Consider the following 19,917-nt stretch of genomic DNA (forward strand, 5'->3'; position numbering starts at 1 on the left):
AATATTGAAAACTGTATTCTTCTACAGTTGTTCTTCCTGGTTGTTTCTCTTTAATACTACTTCCAGTAGAGAAGGTTCAACCCATAAAGTAACTGGCTTCTGTTGCTATCGTTACTGTTTGGTTTTGGTGCTGAGATTGAGTGTGCCAGGGTCTTGGGTCACTGAGCACCTCTTTCTCGGAGTGACACCCCATTCTCTAAAGCTGTGTTTGCATTATTCATCTGAAGCCTAAGTCCAGCCTCAGATGTAATGTCAGAGAGCATTCTTAATCGCCACCTAGAAGGGGCTCTTGTGATTATTTAATCTCATATAATGGTTTTATTTGGTCCACGTGGAGAGAGGGCTATCAGTTCCCCTTGTGTGAAGAGTGAACAGTGTTCAAGTAGACTTTTATGTGCAGAGGATCTAGGCTCCAGAGCAGGAGCTGCTTCCCAATAGGCTGCCTCTTCATGGAAAAAGGTCATAAAAACAGAGGGCTCTCTGTGTGAACACACAATTTTGTCTATGTAGTCTTTTATTTATTTATTTATCTGTTTGTTTATTTTTGGTTTTTGGAGACAAGGTTTCTCTGCATAGACTCACAGAGATCTACCTGCCTCTGTCTCCTGAGTGCCATCACATCTGGCAGGTGTGAGGTTTTTTAGTGTGTCTGTGTCGATGTCCATGTCTGTCTGTGTTTGGTTTGGTTTTGGTCTAGCTATACAGAACAAAAACAGGTGAGTATTTTATTTGATAGGATAAATAGTGGCGGGGGAAATAAAAATAACACAAAATAATTTCTTTTTAAAAATCATCATAACTATCGAAGCATGATGGCTTACACCTGTATTCCCAGCTCTATGTGAGGCTAAAATAGAAGTATTGCTGTGGGTTTAAGACTAGCCTCGGCTACACAGAGAGACACTGTCTCAGAAATACCTACCCATGGGCCGGTGGCGCACGCCTTTAAACCCAACATCGGGAGGCAGAGCCAGGCAGATCTCTGTAAGTTTGAGACCAGCCTGGTCTACAGAGTGAGATCCAGGACAGACACCAAAACTACACAGAGAAACCCTGTCTCGAAAAAACAAAACAAAACAACAAAAAAGAGCCGGGCAGTGGTGGCGCACGCCTTTAATCCCAGCACTTGGGAGGCAGAGGCAGGCGGATCTCCGTGAGTTCGAGGCCAGCCTGGTCTCCAAAGAGAGTTCCAGGAAAGGCGCAAAGCTACACAGAGAAACTTTGTCTCGAAAAAAAAGGAAAAAAAAAAAAAGAAAAAAAAAGAAAACCCAAAAACAAACCCTACCCATCCCCACTCCACTATCCTGAAAATTTAAAATCTAATAAATTAGAAAAGATCGCATCCTTATATTCAGCTTCCTGGCAGAAGAGGTTAACGAGCTGCTCTTTGAGAGGCAGGGCACCACCACTGTAGAAGCCTGGTGACAGCTGACAAGGTGCTATTGAACCTTTGGACCTTGCTCAAAGCAAGCTGGACAGGTAAGGTAGCTCCAGCTTTTAATCCTAGCTACTCTAAAGGCTGAGGCAGGAGAATCACTACAAAGTGAGTTTCTAAGCCAGCCTAGCTACATACAGAGTGAGACTCTGGCAGAAACATAAAGCCAGTAAGTAGGGTTGGGAGACGGCCAATTGGCAGTTTCTGTTATGCAAGTATGAGACTCAGTTCGGCTTCCCAGCACCCGTGTGAAAGCCAGGTGCAGTGGCATCCGTCTTTAACTGCAGTGCCTGGGATCAGGTAGGGATGAAGACAGGCAGATACCTGGAGCTTACTGGCCGGCCAGCCTAGGAGAATTGGTAAACTCCAGGTCACTGAGAGAGATAGTCTGAAAAAACAAAGTGAAAAATAATAAAGGAAGGTCTCTGACATCAACCTCTGGCCTTCATATGTACACACATACACACACACACACACACACACACACACACACACACACACACACAGTCAGAACCGGAGTAGATGCATGCCTATAATTTGAGCATGTGGGAAGGAAATGCAAGAGAATCAGGAGTTCAAAGACATAGTAAGTTCAAGACCAACCTAGGCCATTTGAAACTCTCTATTTCAAAACAAACAAAAAAATTATTGAGCATTAAAGGCTAGCCTGGGCTACAGAGTGAAGCCCCACCCCACCCCTGCCTTCATCTGAAAACCCTAAAAAAATTAAAAGTAAGCTAGTAATAAATATGCAGTTGTTTAACTGGTCATTAGGAGCCAGTGAGATGGAAGTATACATTCAGTTGTGGGGGTGGGGAGTGGGGTGTTACTGATTAAAATGCTGCACAGAGGCCAGGCGGTGGCGGCAGGCAGTGTAGCTGCCTGACGAGCCACAGAGTTTTTATGTTATCTGGAATCCCTTTCCAACCACAGATCTTCTCAGGCAGGAGTCAACAGCAGAATAAGGCTAGATTTTTAGATCTGACATTGTGTGCATCCACCTTTCAGTTTTACTTTGTAGCTTTAGCTTAAACAAGGACAAACATTTAATCCCTAAAACTCTTGAACTTGGGGTTGGGGAGATGGCTCAGCAGTTAAGAGAGAATACTGCTCTTGAAGAGGGCCAGAGTATGGTTCTTAGTACTCACGTGGGGTGGCGCACAGCTCCAGATTCAGGGAATCTGTGGCCTCTGGCCTTTCTAGCACCTACACACACACACACACATACACACACACACACACACACACACGACATAAAATTTTTTAAATTAACAAAATGAAAATTTAAAACAAAGCCTCCAGAACTTAGCCAGGCCTGGTGGCTTTATGCCTGTAATCCTAAGATTTGGGAAGCTAAGGTCCAGGCCAGCTTGCCTTACATAGTGAGAGACTTTGTCTCAGAACAAACAAGCAGACAGAAATCACTTAAAATTGTAGATGTTGTTCCCAGACTAGGTTCAAAGCTGAGTTTATTCAGGGGGCATTCTTTGCTCTTTTAAGAAATACTGTTTCTATAAAATGAATGTATTTCAGCTGGGCATGTAGACACATTTCTGCGATCTCAGTACCCAGGAGACTAAGACAGGAGAATTGCCATAAGTTTGAAGCCAGCCTTGGATACATAGTGAGTGCTGGGTTAACGTGGTTACACAGTAAGACTGTGTCTTAGAAAACAAAAAAACATGTCACAGGCCCACAGTCTGTTCTCTACCAGCAATTGTGGGCTCTTGGAGGGAAATGTGTTTCTTGGCTTACTGATGGGAGTTGTGTCTTCAGAAGGGCTTTGCCCACCCTCTGATTTGTTTAGACCTAGTATAAATGTCTCCAAGGCCGAGTGATTTTTCTTTTCTTTTTTTCCATTTATTTATTTATTTTTCTATTATCAGCTTGATACAGTATAAATTCTTATCCTAATAGTGAAATGTTTCACTGAGGCTTGCCCAGCAATTGAGTAAAACCAAAACTTATTCTAAGCCACAGTCATCCTAGGGTTCCCCCCTGCTACATAGCCTCCCTGGTTCTGTGGGTTGCAGTCTGATTGTTCTTTGCTTTATATCTATAATCCACTTATGAGTGAGTACATACCATGTTTGTCCTTCTGGGTCTGGAGTGATTGTTTTTTTCTTAGTGAATGTCTATAAGTACTTACAATACCCGACTCCGCTCTCCACATCAAGGAACCTGAGGAAATTGATGCAGAGGATGAGATAGAGGACACCTGTGACAACAAGGAGGATGACCTGGGGGCCGTGGAGGAGCAGCGCAGTGTCATCCTGCATCTCCTGTCGCAGCTCAAGCTGGGCATGGACCTAACGAGAGTAAGTTACCGCTCAGGTGCTAGGAGGCCGGGCCTCTGCTCCTGCGCCTTACTGCTGACAGCAGCCGGCCAGTGTGAGGCTTCAATCTGCAGTCCTGGAGCAGGAGAGACCGAGGCCGGAGGATGGGAAAGTCACGGCCAGCCTGGGCTACTTAGATGTCTCTCACAAACAGATTTGGGTTTCATTGAAGGCTGTAAATGTAGAGATGAAAGATTGTTTCCCATGCTCATCTGTTATAGAACTTTAAATAGAAAGCTTTTTGCCTTCAGAATTCATTTTTCATCACTGAAAAGTCAAAAACACTGTTCTTTTGTATGTGTGGTTGGGAGCATTGTTTGTTTTAACTTAGACTTACTGTGCTTGATAGGAGCTTTTCCTTTATTTTTTATTTTTATTTTTTTTTAGACAGGGTTTCTCTATGTAGTAGCCCTGGCTGTCCTGGAACTCACTTTGTAGACCAGGCTGGCCTCGAACTCACAGAGATCCTTCTGGCTCTGCCTCCTGAGTGCTGGGATTAAAGGCGTGCGCCACCATGGCCCGGCTTGCACTATGTGTCTTTATGTGATGTGTGTGGTAGTGCAGGCAGGAGTCAGTTCTTTCCTTCAAACGTAGGTTACAGGGATTAAACTCAGGTGCTCAGGCTTGCAATACAAGCCCCCCTGCCTACAGGGCCATCTCACAGCCCTTGATGAAAGACTTAAAAGTCATTGGGTTCCATCAGAATTCTACCAAGGGCAGGCATTTAAGAATTAATTCCCTTATTAATCTACCACTTAGACTTCAGTTGCTATCATTCTGTTCAAGAAATACTTTCACATAATATTAGCAGTCCAGAAGAAATACTTATTTTACCAGCTATGGTTCTAGTTGAAATAGTGTAGCGAGGGATTATCTGGTTAGTATGGTATTTCTGTTCCTTACTAGACTTGAGGTTTAAAAACAGCATTGAGGTTTATGAGACATGAGAACACTTACGAAGAATGTTCCAGTAACTCAGGTGGAAAGCTCTCTTTGGATGTAGCTGTGTTGTGTCCTTATCTGTTCTTTATTAACTAAGAACTTACACTTTATTGTTAATTGAGCACCGTTCACACACATTTAAAGGACTGGTACTTCCAGGCAGTAAGGAGTGTGACTAAAATGCTGTCACATCTTCCTCCCACCCCCAGCAGACCGAGCCTTGAGTCTAGTGCAGACGCTGCTGAGGATTGGAGCAGCAGGGAGAAGATAGCCCGGGCCCAGCCTGGGTGACAAACAAGTGACTTAGCTCCCTTCTCTTCCCTTTGGGTCTTTTGATTACATTTGTTTATTTGATAGATGAGTGGAGTGAGTGTGTGTGTGTGTGTGTGTGTGTGTGTCTGTGTGTGTCTGTGTCTGTGTGTGTGTGTGTGTGTCTGTGTGTGTGTGTGCACCCCAGATGACAACTTGCAATAAGATAAGAGGGCTCTCCCTTCCACCATGTGACCCCAGGGACTGCACTTAGGTCATTGGCTTTGCAGCAGCTTTGAGCTAGCTCACCAGTCTCCATTTTGATGCATTTAAAATGATAATAAATGAGGATAGTTAAGCACTTCATAGACAGTTTGGGAAAATAAAGCCGGATCTGGTGGTACAGGCCTGTAACCTCAGCATTTGGGAGTCTGAGGCAAGAGGATTGCCATGAATTTGAAGGCAGCCAGGATGAGTAAGAGGTAATAGTCTCCCATCGTTCCTCTGTCCCTAATGCACAGGATTCTCTTCCAGTCGGTCTCTAAGTGTTTGGCTTCTTTTGCTTTTCTCGGTGATCGTTCTTTGAGGTGCATTGCACACAGAGGAGACCGAACAGAACAAGCGTTTCCAGCAATGGTGAAATTCAGGAAACCCTCCGACACTAGGCTCTGAGTGGTGCCGGAACTTGGAGTCTTGGCGCACCCTCCAGTTGTGGCTTCTTCCCGTGTCCTCCGTGTAGTGCCTCCCGTGAAGTTCAGTCAGTTCTACTTTCCTTATGGCTCTAACACGTGTGTCTGTACACCGTGACGATGTTCTTTGCCTTGTATGAAACAATCTGAAGAAATAATTGTGAGACATCATCATCCAATATACTACAGGCTGGCCCCAAACTCACTGTGTAGCCCGGGCTGCCCTTGAACTTGTTACTCTGCTGCCTCACCCTCTAGAGTCCTGTACTATCGCAGTGTGCCACTCTGCCGAGGCTCTATTACTTGGTTTAAGAAAAAGTGAATGGCCACCGCAAGTTTAATTAGCTTAAAGAAAGGGCTGTTTGATAGATGGCAGCTTCCAAAAGGAGGTAAACATCTGAGGCACTGGCTTCAGCTTCTTGTAACACCTTGCAAGAGTTGTTTTCTTCCTGAAGAAATGAGAAGGTAGTGTGTGAATCCTGGAAAGTACACGGCTCTCAGAGTTAGAGCATTTGGTGTAAACAAGCTCCTGGACATCCTGTGGGAGGGGAGGGTTAGGAGCTGTGCGGTATTCCCCACTTCTAAGCAAGCTGTGGCCTGTCTCCAGCTGTGTGGAGCAGATGAAGCCAGGAGGCATCTGGTGGGTGAGCATCTTCCCGAAGCATAAAAGACAGCAGAGCCTGGGAGGAAGGAGCTGGCTCTGGAGCCTCTCCAGGAACCCACAGTGCAGACTGCTTAAGATTAACCCTTCTAGTTCCCGGATCTAAATAGTGTTCCTTTTTCTCCCCTTTCTGAGTTCTTCGGGGCTTGTCTGTGTATGGATTTACTTGGTGCCATTTTAATGGACTTCCAGTAAGAGGGGAGAAGCTAAGCATTGTTAACTGTGTTAGCTATCCGTCCAGTTCTGTCACTTTAAAGAACCGTGATAGTCTCGTGAAAGCTCCAAAGATCATAGTTTAAAATATACATCAATGTAATTAATTTAGTTATTTTTATTTTTCACATTTGGGTCTGGGCATGGGCACAAATGCCAGTGTGGGTCAGAGGACAACTTGCTTCTCTCCTGCCACAGTGTGGTTCTGAGGATCAAACTCTGGTCTTCAGACTTGGTGGCAAGTGCCTTTACCTGCTGGGCTGTTGGGTTTTTTGAGACAAGAGCTTCACTATGTGGCTTAGGCTGGCCTTGAACTCTTGATCCCCCTGCCTCTGCTTCCTGAATGCTGGGATTACAGCCTGAGCCATCATGCCTGGCTCTTTATTATTGTTTTTATTGTATTGTTTTATTTACATTCCTTTTTTTCATTCATATCATTTCTTTCCTTTAAGAAATTAACAGAGCCAGACGGTGGTAGCGAACGTCTTTAATCCCAGCACTCGGGAGGCAGAGCCTGGTGGATATCCCTGAATTTGAGGCCAGCCTGGTCTACAGAGTGAGATCCAGGACAGCCAGGGTTACACAGAGAAAACCTGTCTCGAAAAACCAAAAAAAAAAAAAAAAGTTCTTAGATGATAGAGATAATTATTTGTGGATATGTATGTGGATTAATTCTCCTTCTTAATTGGTTTGCATTGATGTTTTAGGTGGTGCTTCCTACATTTATCCTGGAGAAGCGTTCCTTACTGGAGATGTATGCAGATTTCATGTCTCATCCAGATCTGTTCATAGGCATCACCGATGGAGCCACACCCGAAGACCGCATGATCCGCTTCGTTGAGTACTACCTGACCTCCTTTCATGAAGGCCGAAAGGGAGCCATTGCCAAGAAGCCGTACAACCCTATCCTTGGGGAGACCTTCCACTGCTCCTGGAGGATGCCCAAAAGGGAGGTGGCATCCAGTTTGAGCAGCGGCTCCTCCACCCCAGCCGTCACAAATCATGCTCCTCTGTCGGAGGATGCTCCCACCCAGGGGGTCTCAGACTGCTACACTGTCAGATTCGTGGCTGAGCAGGTCTCTCATCATCCGCCAGTCTCAGGATTTTACGCAGAATGTGCAGAAAGGAAGATGTGTGTAAATGCACATGTCTGGACTAAAAGCAAGTTCTTAGGCATGTCAATAGGTGTGACGATGGCTGGAGAAGGTGAGTAGAAAATCGATCTCCGGTCTTTATATCAAACTCGGTACATTTGGAAAGGCTGTGGGTATTGGTCGTAGAGTTTTGAGATTCGTTTGCATGTGTGTGAGTGTTTTGCCTACATATATGCAAGTGCGCCGTGTACACGCAGTAACCACAACTGGAGTTACAGGCAGTTGTGAGCTCGCATCTGGGGACTGGGGACTGAGCCCTTAGGTGCTCTGCAAGAGCAGCCAGGGCCTGAAACTGCTGAGTTAGAAATCTGAAATGTTGCATGTACTACTTTTTTTGCTCTGGTTTGTGCTCCAGAATAAGTGTTGACACACCAGAGTCATATGCTATTACTATGGACAAATAGAAATTCTCCTTGAAATTATAATTGTGAAAATTTAAATATAAAGATTTGGGGGTTGTTTGTTTTTAGATATGGTCTCGCTGTGTGTAGCTCTGGCTGGCCTGGAACTCACTGAAATTAAAGGTATTCACCACTACACCTATAAAGTTTTTTGTTTTTTTGTTTTGTTTTGTTTTTTTGTTTTTCAAGACAGGGTTTCTCTGTGTAGCTTTGGAGCCTGTCCTGGAACTCACTCTGTAGACCAGGCTGGCCTCGAACTCACAGAGATCTGTCTGCCTCTACCTCCCGAGTGCCGGGATTAAAGGTGTGCACCACCACCACCCAGCAAGTATTTTTATTGTAGAAACTTTGCAGCGTGGTGGCGCACGCCTTTAAGCACAGCACTCTGGAAGCAGAAGCAGGCAGGTCTCTGTGAGTTCGAGGCTAGCATGATCTACCAATCAAATTTCAGGCTAGCCAGAAGTACATAGTTGGACCATGTTTCAAACCAACAAACAAAATCAGAGGAGGAAATAAAAGCATCACTAACCCATTAATCCAGAGATAGATAATTTGAACTGACTTTTAATATTTCTTTCGGTGCCTATATGTTCAGTTTTAGTTTTTAAGATTAGGAGAGGTGATGGGACATGGACCTGTGAAGGATGGGCATTCTTTGTCACGTGCTTCCAAAGGAGCGCTGTTCTTGCTAGTTTTTAACAGAGCAATCTGGCAGTATAGCCTCTGCTTCTCAAATATGTAAGGAGGAGCATGTGCCATTTCCAACTCTTTGAATCACGAGGGGAGGTACAGTGACTTCTTTATTATCTAATGCCTTCATGTATACAGTCACTGCCTTTTGGAAATGAAGCTGCCATTTGTTACCCTTAGCAACAAGTAAATAAAATGAAGGAATGGAAAAATGGTGAGATGCTCAGTCTGTTAGGTGCTTGCCTTACAAACATGAGCACCCAAGTTCAGGTCCCCAGCACCATGACAGGAGAGCCTGGCATGGCAATGGGTAAGCAGTAAGAGACCGCCTCAAAAGGTGGAGCTGGGCGGGGCAACACTCAGAGGCTGAGGCAAGCAGAGCTCTGTGATTTCAGGGCTAGCCTTGTTACAGGGAGATGCTGGGTGTTGACCTCTGGCCTCCATACACATGCACAAGCAAGTGCACACACACACACACACACACACACACACACACACACACCACTCACACTCACACAATTAATTGAACTATAATAGATAAACATAGACGTTCTAACGAAGCTTTGGTGTACTTAGTGTCTTACACAGGTCAGTTATTCACTCTTATAAATCCCTTTGTATACGTTTTGGCTACTTTAATATAACATCGTTAATATAGAAGAAGCCCCCAATAGAATAATATTTGTTTTAAAAATCATCATTTCAATCTCTTACACCTCTTATAGCTTCAGAATTTAGCAAATAAAACATGGGATGATCATTGTTCTTGATGAAAAGATCACGTCTGGGTCTTTCACATATGTAGACAAGAATGAAGAACATTTTCTCATCATACTGTAAGTGACTCCCAGGCTGCTGGTGACCAAGCCTTAGCATGATGCTGCACAGCAGAGCTCCCCCAAGCCCAGGGCTTTATTTTATTTTAGGAGCATTGGTGGGACACTTAGACCGCTTGCTCTGTAACAGTTACAGGTCCCATGAACCCCAGAGGAACAGGAAGGTCACGGTGAAAGTAACCCTGATTCGGTGTTGTCTGGAAATGCTCCTAGAGGTCAATACTATCAGAAGACAAATGAGTAGAAAATAAGAATGTTTATTACTAGACAGGGAAAGAACTGTTTCTTGGAAGAGACGTTAACCACCCTCATGCTTTTACACTCAGGTGTCCTTAGTCTGTTGGAGCACGGAGAAGAGTACACGTTTTCCCTGCCTTGTGCCTATGCCCGGTCCATTCTGACCGTCCCTTGGGTGGAACTGGGTGGCAAAGTCAGCGTCAACTGTGCAAAGACGGGGTACTCAGCCAGCATCACTTTTCACACTAAGCCGTTTTATGGCGGCAAACTGCACCGGTAAGAACACTTCAGTGGTGTCTGGCTCTTGCTCTGCTCTCTGACCTTGTATTATATATAACTCCTTGCTCTTTTCCTGCTGTGTCTTTTGTGGAGGAAACTGTGCAACAGCTCTGGCTGTCCTGGAACTTGGTTTGTAGATGAGGCTTTTCTTGAACTGACCGACGTGTGCCACCGCACCCAGCTAACAACCGCACTTGGGCACGCACACACACACACACACACACACACACACAATAGGAAAGCAAGCACGATCTAGTTTTAAAACAGTAATGATGTTAGCACACTAACTCATGCAATGTCTTACTTGCTCCTATGAAATCGCTAACGACTTGTAAACTAGATGAGTACGTGGTCTGTGGCACAGTTCAGATGAAGGGAATTCAGAATCAGATTCAGAGCTCAGTGAAGGAAGCCACTACTACAAGCCAGGGTAAAAATATATCTGTAAACATGAGACTGGCAGGAGCCACTCAGGTTGGAGGTGTGGGTCCAGGTGCCGGTCCTCGGTGGACTTCGGATTCCGTCTGGGAATCAGCTCCTGTGTCCTCTCCTGCAGTCAGTCTCTGCAGCGCTGGCTCGTCCAAAACAAGTTTTCTAATAGGACCTGGAGGCTGCCCACTCTTTCCTCAAGACTTTGATGGCTGTTCTGGAAGTGTGGGGTACTTTTCCTATAAATTCTTTATCTAAAAATGGCATCCATACAGGAATATACAAAGTCATGAATTTTCACGGAGTACAAGTCTGAGTATCCTTACCCTACCGCGGTAGATTCCTGACATTCCCAAAGACTTTCTCTCCCTCCTCTCGTGGGCTAGCCTGCCACCCTCCCACTTTGGGTAGCCACTATGTGATTTCTAACACCACACATTAGTTTTAAACCCTGTATAAATTGTATCATACACTGTGTTGTCTTTTATACCCTACTTATTTTGTTCACTGTTAGGTTTTAGAGATTTATCCATGTATACTTGCAGGGTTTTTTTTCTCCTTACCAAGGCCATTATCCCATTGTGTAACTATGCCACAACTGAGAATTCATTCTTGTTTGTTTACTTTTAAGTGTGTGTGTGTGTGTGTGTGTGTGTGTGTGTGCGCGCGCGCGCGCGCGCGCGCGCGCGCGTGCCTGGGAGTTATGTATGTAAGTCACGAGCATGCAGGTGCCCACAGAAGCCAGAAGAGGGTGTCAGATCCCCTGGAACTGGAGTAACAGGCAACTGTAAGCCACTCAGTGTGGGTGCTGGACACCAAAACGGGTCCTTTGCGGGAGCAACAAGTGCCCTTAACCACTGAGCCGTCTCTGTAGCCTTCATTCTTCATTTTAATTTTGACAGGTGTTTATGTAGCTTCTAACTCTTGGCTGTGACAAATCGTCCTTCTGGATAGGGTTGGGGATGCGGCTCAGAGGTAAAACAGGTACCGAGCATGCACAAGGCCTGTGTTCTCCTACCAGCACACACCCCCTCGTGCTTGTATGTATACACAGGAGTGCTGCGAGCAGACGTTGGTGAATGCATATGCATGAGAAGAATGTATAGCACAGGGAACAGGCTTGTCAGAGGTACCCATGTTGACATGTACAGTGAGTTAGATGAAAAGATAGTGTGGACATTCTTAAATTAGACTAGAGATGGGTGACAGTTGTGTCCTTTAATTTCCTTATCTTCTCTGGCTGCCTGTATAGTATAATGACCAAGTTTAGTAACTATGAAGAGACGGTCTGGTCTGTCCTGTAAGTGTCTGCTAATGTCGCATTAAACTGTTGTAAAAGAGTGTCATCAGGAAAAGGTACCTGTGTAATTCAGTGCTTGTGGGCAGAGACTTGGGAGGTTATGTGATGAGTAGAAAGGCTTGGGAGGTAGCTGTATCATCCCGGATTGTGTAAGGCTGTAAAGGTCTCATCAGCCAGCTTGGTGGCTCACTCCTGTGGGTTCAGTTACTTGGAAGGCTGAGGCCAGGGAGGATGGCATGAGCCTGTTTGTTTGAGACCAGCCTGAACAACATAATGAGACACTATAACTAGACTGTCAGAAGAAAATCAGCAATTTTTCTGATTAGTCGATCCGCAGTCCTCATGTCCTTCGGGTTACGTGTGCCTAGCAGGAGGACTAGTCGTTCTCAGTCCTCGGTGTAGTTCTGGTTACGTGTGCCTAGCAAGCGGACTAGTCATTCTCAGTCCTCGGTGTAGTTCTGGTTACATGTGCCTAGCAGGAGGACTAGTCGTTCTCAGTCCTCGGCGTCCTTCTGGTTGCGTGTGTCTAGAGAATGGGAAGAAGAGGTGAGTACTCAGCACCATCTCTTCACAGCCTGTGGTTAGAGCTGAGTCTTCCAGGAGTGGGAAGGTGTTGCGAGTGGGATCAGAGAGGAGATCTGCAGAGACCGCTCAGCGGGTAAGAGCACTGACTGCCCTTGCAGAGGACTTAGGTCAGTTCCCAGCACCCACAGTGCAGCTCACAACCATCTGCAACTCCAGTCTTGGGGATCCAGCACCCTCTCTGGCCTCCGCAGGCTCCAGGCATGCACATGGTGCTCACACATATATACAGACTAAACACCCATTCACATCAAATAAATAAATCTAAGTTTTTTTGAGAAATAATGAAGTGACCTCTTAACAAACATTCTGTGTGGCTTCTGAGGAACGCTTTGCAATACACTTCTGTTTGTTCACATGGTTTGAAATACAACCTAGAGTTCCCGCTCCTATAACCAAGCAGACTGTAGCTTTGCCCTCTGTGTCCAGGGAACCCCAGTTAGCAGTCACTTCTGACTCACCATTTGGAATGTTTGCTCTTCACTCCAAACCATCATGCACCCTGGCCCCCAGGATCGGGCCCCCAGATCCTTGGTTATTGGGCTCTTTGCCCACCTGCCTTGAGCTCAGAGTTTGCAGCTCCTGCCCTTCCTTCCTTCCTTCCTGGGGTCCATCCTGTTTACACATGGCAAGTGCTGCCTCAGTCCTTGGGATGCCCTGGGCCTCCCAGGTTCTCTTTGGGACCCAAATAAATCAGAGTCCCTAGACATCCATTGGACCTTAACCTTTACCTTCTGCCTGCTGTTCCTGAGTTTTGAACTGGTCTTGCCTGTGTCCTACAGGAAACATAGACTTTGTTAAACGTGTTGAAGCCATTTTTCTTTGTGCCTTCCACCTAGCTGCCTCAGCACTGCTGTCTGTGGCGGCCAGGTGACGCCATTCATAGGTTACCACTTTATATGAGCTCCATGTACGTTCTTAGACTACTGCTCCTCACTTTTCTGGCTTAGCCAGGGAACTTACAATTTTAACTGTATTTAGTATTTTTCTAACTCTTAATGATTTATCCAGGTTTTGTATTGAATTTAAAATGGGGTTTTTTTGGGGGAGGGTGCCTAGGCATGGTGGCACATGCCTTTAATTCCAGCACTTAGGAGGCAGAGGCAGGAGGATCTCTGTGAGTTTGAGGCCAGCCTGGTCTACAGAGTGAGTTCCAGTTCAGCCAGGGCTACATGTGAGAAACCCTGTCTCAGGGAAAGAAAATCACTAATTAATAAATATTGGGTGCTTGATCTCTAGAACTGCAGATCTTTTAGGTAGATGGGCCGGTGGGAGAGAGCTAGATTATAGTGCCGTCACATTTTTAGATTGTAACAAACACGTTAGACATGATTTTCTGTTGATACTGATGAAGTCCAGTGTGATGCCTAATAGTCTTTCTGAAGAATAACCCTGACACACCGGAACAGGCATCTGGGGATCCGGCCCGGGATTGGTTCTCACTGACTTGGGGACTGACAAGTGGAAACGTGCTCTGTAACTAGTCTGAAGTGGACTTGGAGATGTGTCCCTGGGCTTCAGAACTGAGGGGGAGCCTTTGCTTCCCGCCCTCTAGAGTCACAGCTGAGGTGAAGCACAGCGTCACCAACACGGTGGTGTGCAGAGTGCAGGGAGAGTGGAACAGCCTTCTGGAGTTCACCTACAGCAACGGCGAGACCAAGGCCGTGGACCTGACCAAACTGGCCGTGACCAAGAAGAGGGTCAGGCCCCTGGAGAAGCAGGGGCCCTTCGAGTCCAGGTAGGTCACCCTCGCCCAGTCAGGCCGCGTCCCTGTGTCACCGTCTGATGGGGAAGAGTTGGTCTGATTTACTCCACTTTAAACCCCTTGCCAGCTGTGACATTTTGTGGTATATAATCACTTCAGTATGAAAAATTCTGTCAAGTTTTTGTCTCCTGCATTAAAACTAACCTTGGAACTGCCAGTTGCCTGGCTGGCAAGATGGCTCTGAGTGAAGGCTCTTTCTGTGCATGGCCGACAACCCGAGTTCCGTCCTCAGAACCACGGAAAAGGTAGAAGGGAAGCACTAACTGCACGAGGCTGACCTCTGACCCTCACAGCACACTGCAGCTCCTCCCCCAAAACAGTGAAAATTCCAGAAGCACACTACCACTGGCCAAGTTTTCACGTAATATCAAAGATCTGAATTACTTGAAAACTTCATTAAAATATTCTCTTTTGCAAGCCGGATGGAGTGGTGGCTCACACCTTTAATCCCAGCACTCTGGAGGCAGAGGCAGGTGGATCTCTGTGAGTTCGAGGCCAGCCTGGTCTACAGAGTGAGTTCCAGGACAGCCAGGGCTACACAAGAAACCCTGTCTCAAAAAACTAAAAAACCGCCGGGCGGTGGTGGCGCACGCCTTTAATCCCAGCACTCGGGAGGCAGAGCCAGGCGGATCTCTGTGAGTTCGAGGCCAGCCTGGGCTACCAAGTGAGTCCCAGGAAAGGCGCAAAGCTACACAGAGAAACCCTGTCTCGAAAAACCCAAAAAAAAAAAAAAAAAAAAAAAAAAAAAAAACTAAAAAACCAAAAGCAAAACCAAAAACCTCACAGCTGTGTCTGTCAAAGCCAGCTTTTCTTTGTCTGCTTACACCAGAGTATCCCAGTAGACCGGATGTAGAGATGGATACTGTTATTAAACCAGACACTGAAGAGGTAGATACTGCTGGATTGGAGTTCCCTAAATCCATCTGAAGGGTTTTGGTATGAGTCTTCTGAAGAAAAGTTTGACTGCGTCTTCAGTGTCTAGGGCTTCCACAGTTACTTTTTTTGAGTCAGTGTCTCACTGTAGCATAGCCTTGGCTGGTCTGGAACTTACAGAGGTCCACTTACCTCTGCCTCCCAAGTGCTGAGATTAAGGGTGTGCACCACCACGTGAGTCAAACTTTGCTAGTTAGTATCTTTTTTTTTTTTTTTTTTTTTGGTGTTTTTGAGACAGGGTTTCTCTGTGTAGCTTTGTGCCTTTCCTGGAACTCACTCTATAGCCCAGGCTGGCCTCGAACTCACAGAGATCCGCCTGCCTCTGTCTCCTGAGTGCTGGGATTAAAGGCGTGTGCCACCACCGCCTGGCCCTTGTAATGTTAAAGTGAACGTTTTAAGTCAGACTTTTTTTAGCAGTGTGTGCATGGGCTCTCTCTTTCCCCCTTTCCCTGGGTTCTGAGGCTCAAACTCAGGTCACCTGGCATATGCTGTGAGTGTCTTCCCCTGCTGAGCCCGGGGATTTTTCTAAACCTGGACAGAGCCTTATGTATTGAGGCTTAATGGTCCAGATGGTGTCTGCCACAACTGCTCAATTCTGCCATGGTAACAAGAAAGCCACGGACTTGCACGTAAACAGCTGGACACTGTTGGAAGGTTTTCTCCACAAAAAACAGGCAGTGGCCACAGTGTGACTCCTGGCTAGATCATCATGGTTTGTTTGTTTGTTTCCCTAAATGTTTAATGCAACATGTTTTCCTTTAAAGGCTGTTTTATTTGTATCCATTCCTTTGTGTTTTTGAACAGTCTCTGTAGTCCAGACCTTGAGCTGCTCCACTCATCTACCGCATAGCCGGTATCAGTAGTCAGTTTCTTTATTTTAATTGCTGAATAGTATTCCATTATGTGGGTATGTCAAATCCGGTCTGCTGCTGATACACATTGCTACTAATACACATTGAGGCTATGATGAATCATAAAACTGAACATTTTACAACCAGCATTTGTGTAGACATGCGTTTTCATTTTTCCTGGGGAAATGTCCAGGAGTAGAATGGCTGGACTGTAGACTGCTGTTTTACAAAGTTAGTGTACCATTTTACATTCCCGTTGGTTTTGGGTTACACTTCAGTCTCTCCACATCCCCCGGTGTCTCTCCTACTCTCACTCTTAATAGGAATGAAGCGCTAGTGGTTATGATTCATAGTTCCCAGTGACCAATGTGTTGATCATATTTCATGGCAATCTGAAGTTAACAAGGCATTGGCCATTTCTGTCTTATACAAAGCATGTTTTTTTTAATTGGATTATTTGTCTTCTCTTTATGTTGTGGGAGTTCTGTGTACCTCAGGCTGGCCAGGAACTCTGTGTAGCCTTAGGATAGCCTTGAACTTCTCATTCTCATGCTTCTACCTTCTACGCACTAGGATTATGGGGTGCAGCCCATGCTCAGGGTTATATGGCGCTGGGACTGAAAGCACTACCACATGTGTTGGACAAAGCATAGCCTCAGCCTTTTAAAAATATCTCATGTTAGTTAATTTCTGAAAGTTGCCTAAAAACAAAAGTTTTTTTTTTTTTTTTTTTTTTTTTTAAGGAAACTTAAGAAAGTGCTTCTTAACTGAACTTCTCAATTTAAAATCCATCAACAGTAGCCACAGTAATCTGGGCATTGACAACAGGACCCTGTCTGTGCTCTCAAAATTCATAGCTCTGAAGTGTAGATCTGATTTAGGAAAATGTCATGTTACAAATTACTGGGGGAGAGAAGGAAGGAGAAGCTGTGGTCAGAATAAATAAAAGAAAAAAAATACTGTGACTCTTAAATTATCCCTTTTTAAAGAATGTTTGTAAAATGGGCTGTTTTCTATTTTAGACGATTGTGGAAAAATGTAACAGATTCTCTGAGGGAATCTGAAATTGACAAGGCCACGGAGCACAAGCGTACCTTGGAAGAACGCCAGAGAACTGAAGAAAGACATCGCACTGAAACAGGCAGACCCTGGGAAACCAAATACTTTATCAAAGAGGTATGTGCTGCACGCGCTCAGAAAGAACTCTGGCTTACCTGAGTCGCTAGCTCTTGTCCTCATTTTTAAAAGAAGTCCAGCTGGGGGCTGGGGAGACGGCCGGTCAGTGAGGCACAAGGCAGGGTGAGAAATGGTGAAGTGACGGGGCTTAAGTTGGGTGGGTTCGCATAAACTGGTCCTGGGGATTCTTTGTTAACCCAGGGCCCAGCGTCAAAGACAAGGCTTACTCAAGACAGCTCCCAGGAACCTGACTGGTTGTTACATTAGGAATGAAGTGACGGAGACGTGGGGAATACAGAGTTCAAGCCTGACTGCCGCATGCTCTGAACACGGGCCTGCAGTCCTCATTAGCCTGACCTGGACTGCCACACTCTGCTCTGTCTGCTGCACTCTGCCTTTCTGCCTTATAACCACAGCTCTTTCCTCCCTCTGCTCCTCGGTCTTTTCTTCATGAGCATGTCCTTGTGCTCTGCCTGCTCCCTCTAATTCTGCAGCATCTTGGCACATGGCAGAATTGCTGCAGGTGACCTCTGCAGCGTTACGTGCTCCAGAGTCACGAACGGTGTTTCCACACAGCACGGTTGCATTCCCTGACTCTGACAGAATCGCTGACACTGAGGTGGCGGGGAGGGCGGGAGTGCTGCCTTCTGCTCACGATTCAGGGCGGTAGTCTGTTTTGGTGGCAGGCAGGGACAAGCTGAGAGCTGGAGAAGGGTGGTTGTGTCACCTTGGCAGTCAGGTCAGTAGGAAGCAGAGCTGGGCACCCCCCAAAGACCCCAACTCCCCCAGCAGCCCACTGCCTCCAGTGAGGCCTCACTTCTGAAAGGTCCCATGGCCTCCTAATCACACCGTCAGCCTGTACGGGACAACCCACATTCAGACCGTAGCATCCCCCTAAGCTACAGGCATGGTCTAAGGTCTCGAGCACGGAGGCCCTGGAGAGCTCCATTTTGCTGTTGCTCCTGGCTGGATTTCTGATTGGAGATGCTGGAGGGTGCTGCTTTAATCCCTTTTCCTTGTTTCAGGGAGATGGCTGGGTTTATCACAAACCCCTCTGGAAAGTAATTCCATCACAACCAGCAGAGTGACACATGCTTTCTAAGACTGGACCAAACGAGGTTCTCCTCTGTGTACCCCAAGCCCTCTCAGACAGAGTTGTTGCACTGAGTGACCTGCCTCCTAATTTGTACAGCCTGAAACTAGCTGAACACGAATGTACTACTCGGGCCCATCATCCTGCAGCAAGACCAAAGTGTTAAGGACCCGCGATGGGCTTCTCGGCAGCCCGTTCACCAACACGAGCAATACCATCTTCAGCCTTCCACCCACCAGAACATGTCATCTTGTATCCGGTAACAGCAGGGAGAACCCAGTGACTTTGGTTCCAGTGTAGGGAAGAGTAAAGTCTCTTGCAGAGGTTTCTGCTTTCTGTTACTGAAGTAGTCACTGTTCTTCTAAACCCAGCAGGAGGGAGACAGACGTGACCGACAAGTGGATTCAGCCATTGTGCCTGAAGTCAGTGTTCACACATCACAAGGCCTCTTTTCCTCCCGAGGCTGTGCCTGCCCCCGAGGAAGCCCATCACTTGCTCTGTTGGAACTCTCTTTTAAAAGTGTATTTATAATTAGAATTGTAACCATGGAGGAATTTTTTCTTCTGAGCATTTTAATATACTTGAAAACAACATTGACTTGAAAAATTTCAGAACATTTTTCAATACCTAGTTTTATTAAATATTACACTTAAGAGACATTTTTTTAAATGTGTTCATGTCAATATGGGATTTTGGCCTTTCTCAAGAACTAAGGCATTAAAAAATAGCAAATATTAAAAAAGAAAACTGTTACTTTTTCCTTAACCTATCTTCATTTATAGGTTCATATTCAGTATTATGTGCTATCTGAGCAAGTTTGCTTTATCTGACCTCTGTTCACTCAAAAGTTCAAACTGAAACCTGTTCATATCTGTCAGTAATTCAATTATGTCTGTGACTGAGTGCACGTAAAGTATGGTTTTATTTTACTTTCAAGGAAATTTCAATGCTAAAGAAAGGGTGTGAAATAAAAAGCAGGAATTTACATTCAGGTACAAATTGGTTTTTGTAATCGGTGTTTTATTGGAGTTGAATTGCTGGCAATGAGCAGAATAGTGCTAATTATGGTTTTCATTTCTTTGAGTATTTGCTGAGCACCCACTCAGGTGCTGACCCTTGTTACTGCGAGCTACCTTCACTGTCCAGAGTGGTGCCTTACCCTGCTCCTGCCCATGGTCTTCCAGTCGGCGTGCGCAGCACGCACCTGTCACTCATCGGCCGTGCCGGGCGGCTGCGCCTGTGCTCTGAGAAACTCTTTGTTAGAAGGGTTAAAGGGATGAAAACAGCGACAATGATTTTTCAGCAAATTGTAAATTAAAAGAATTGGTTTGTGTACAACCATTTCGATGACTCCCTTTTCATTTTTGCTGTGAAGTGCACTGAAAAAAAATCTCAAAATGAGCTATAGTTCATGTGTTGGGAAAATTGAAAAATAAAAAAATAGAGAACAGCAGTGTTATTGTCTGCTTTATGAGGGGAGAGAAATAGAAAGTTGGTATTTGTGACATGTGCTACCCACCCACCCAGAAGCCATCTCTAACTGATAGCCACCTGAAAATGAAAAATTAGTTCTTTCCAGGGGAATCTCACCACAGAAACAAACCGCTCTTAAGGGTAGGCCCCATGGCCAGATGGCCAGCACAAATGAGCTTAATGGCATCTTTGG

At 45.6% G+C, this 19,917-nt stretch overlaps 1 protein-coding gene across 1 annotated transcript in view; it reads left to right on the forward strand.

Moving 5' to 3' along the window:
• The window catches only part of Osbpl11 (oxysterol binding protein like 11), a 58,538-nt gene extending 38,837 nt beyond the window's left edge, over window positions 1-19,701 (forward strand). The window contains exons 8-13 of the mRNA XM_076548749.1: window positions 3,613-3,753; window positions 7,233-7,731; window positions 9,933-10,119; window positions 13,989-14,171; window positions 17,005-17,158; window positions 18,184-19,701. Coding sequence (XP_076404864.1) covers window positions 3,613-3,753; window positions 7,233-7,731; window positions 9,933-10,119; window positions 13,989-14,171; window positions 17,005-17,158; window positions 18,184-18,246 — 1,227 coding nt within the window. The 3' untranslated portion in view covers window positions 18,247-19,701. The remainder of the gene's footprint in view (window positions 1-3,612; window positions 3,754-7,232; window positions 7,732-9,932; window positions 10,120-13,988; window positions 14,172-17,004; window positions 17,159-18,183) is intronic.
• Window positions 19,702-19,917: the final 216 nt, after the last annotated feature.

Source organism: Peromyscus maniculatus, chromosome 12 (genome assembly GCF_049852395.1).
Source record: "Peromyscus maniculatus bairdii isolate BWxNUB_F1_BW_parent chromosome 12, HU_Pman_BW_mat_3.1, whole genome shotgun sequence".
Lineage (NCBI taxonomy): Eukaryota > Metazoa > Chordata > Mammalia > Rodentia > Cricetidae > Peromyscus > Peromyscus maniculatus.